This window comes from Suillus plorans (assembly GCF_016647745.1).
Source record: "Suillus plorans strain S12 chromosome Unknown HD556scaffold_7, whole genome shotgun sequence".
NCBI classification, from domain to species: domain Eukaryota; kingdom Fungi; phylum Basidiomycota; class Agaricomycetes; order Boletales; family Suillaceae; genus Suillus; species Suillus plorans.
The window spans coordinates 6,888-8,319 of NW_024537391.1; the positions used below are offsets into that span (position 1 = coordinate 6,888).

The 1,432-nt window shown below is 42.2% G+C and overlaps 1 protein-coding gene across 1 annotated transcript; it reads left to right on the forward strand.

Annotated features, from left to right (window-relative positions):
* Window positions 1-550: 550 nt before the first annotated feature.
* HD556DRAFT_1304454 (uncharacterized protein) lies at window positions 551-1,200 on the forward strand (the record flags this gene model as incomplete). The annotated part of the gene is made up of 4 exons (XM_041299678.1): window positions 551-763; window positions 905-939; window positions 1,014-1,135; window positions 1,187-1,200. 4 exons carry the CDS (start codon window positions 551-553, stop codon window positions 1,198-1,200), a joined length of 384 nt encoding a protein of 127 aa, XP_041164788.1.
* Window positions 1,201-1,432: the final 232 nt, after the last annotated feature.

The following is a 1,432-nucleotide window of genomic DNA, read 5'->3' on the forward strand; positions in this document are numbered from 1 at the left end:
AACCAGCAATATAAAATGTTGTGGTCTAGCACAGCCTAGTCTGCTATACTTGCAAGACAAGTGTGTTCAACCCGAGGAGTTAGCTATCTGGTATTAGTCCAAAGTTAGTGAATAGATAAATGGTCAAAAGTCCAAGCGCAGGAAACAATGTCTGAAGATATAATTACGAGTCCAATGTTTTCGGGTTAGTGGGTTTTGGGTTCAGGTTCAGCAGATTACAGGGAATAGTGATAGCAAATGTCGGGAAAGCGAGCAGTATGCAGATTATTGATAATGACAGGTATTTCAGATAGAAAGAGTGGTAATATTCACAATGTCAACTAAGAACTATGAAATATTGGGTTTGACCACAAAGTGTCGGGAAACGGCTCCCTACTACTTGGATAATGAATAATGCTCGAGGTCAGTCCAATATATATATAAGTACATAGAAATCCAGAACCCATAGGCGAAAGTAGCGGCAGAATATTTTGGGTCCGAAGTACATGTAAACTAACATGAGGTGCTGCAGACTATGGGAAAACATGTAATAGTGTTTGCTGCATGAGTAATGTGTGAAATAATCAACTACGCACCTAGTGGGGCTAGCAAGACAGGATGGGACATGGAGAGGACAAGTGCGCGAGAAAATATTGGGTCCAATGTGGCCAAAATGTTGGGTCTGCTAGTCAAAGTGTTGGGTTGTGTCGAATTACATCAGGAAGTGATTATTGTGCGACAGGCATTTGATGTGAATCACAAAATAACTGAATATGAGCCTAGCGTAAGCTCATGAGCCTAGCGTAAGCTCAAGTGCTACACCGATGTCCAATGTTTTCGGGTTTGGTGCATATTGAGCCAGATATGATAGGGAATGATTTGAGTAATGATTAGCATTAATATTTCCACATGCATTGGAAAGTAGACCTCTACAAGGCCAAAAGGACTCCAAGTCCTACAGTGAGTTGAAGGAAAGTCAAGCTTCAGAGGTCAAGTTAGCTAGACTATGGATATGAGATAAAAAATTCTGGCAGGCTTACTCTCCCACACCAGAGTGGGTGGGCCGCTGCTCCTCCCCACCTAAGAGGTACTGACATGCGAGTGCAACTAGATGTCAAGCAGTTATTCTACAAACTGGATGAGGATTATACATGTGGTGGGTTGGCTACTTATATATGTAAGGCTACTGCACACGGACCATGCATAGACCATGCTACCTAAACAGGCAGGCAGACAATAAGACTATCTTAAGTAGGTAAGCAAGAATGATTCAACTACAACACAAGTCAAGGCCAGTATGGTGCCAAAGTCCATTGATGAGGAGCTCTCAGTGATTGATCATGGTGCGAGAGGCAAAGAGAGTGGTTGGGATGTTGCATTGTTAATGTCAGTGAATGGTTTTTTGTAGTTGATGAATAATTTACCTTATGCCTGGTTTTTCCATGGCACAACC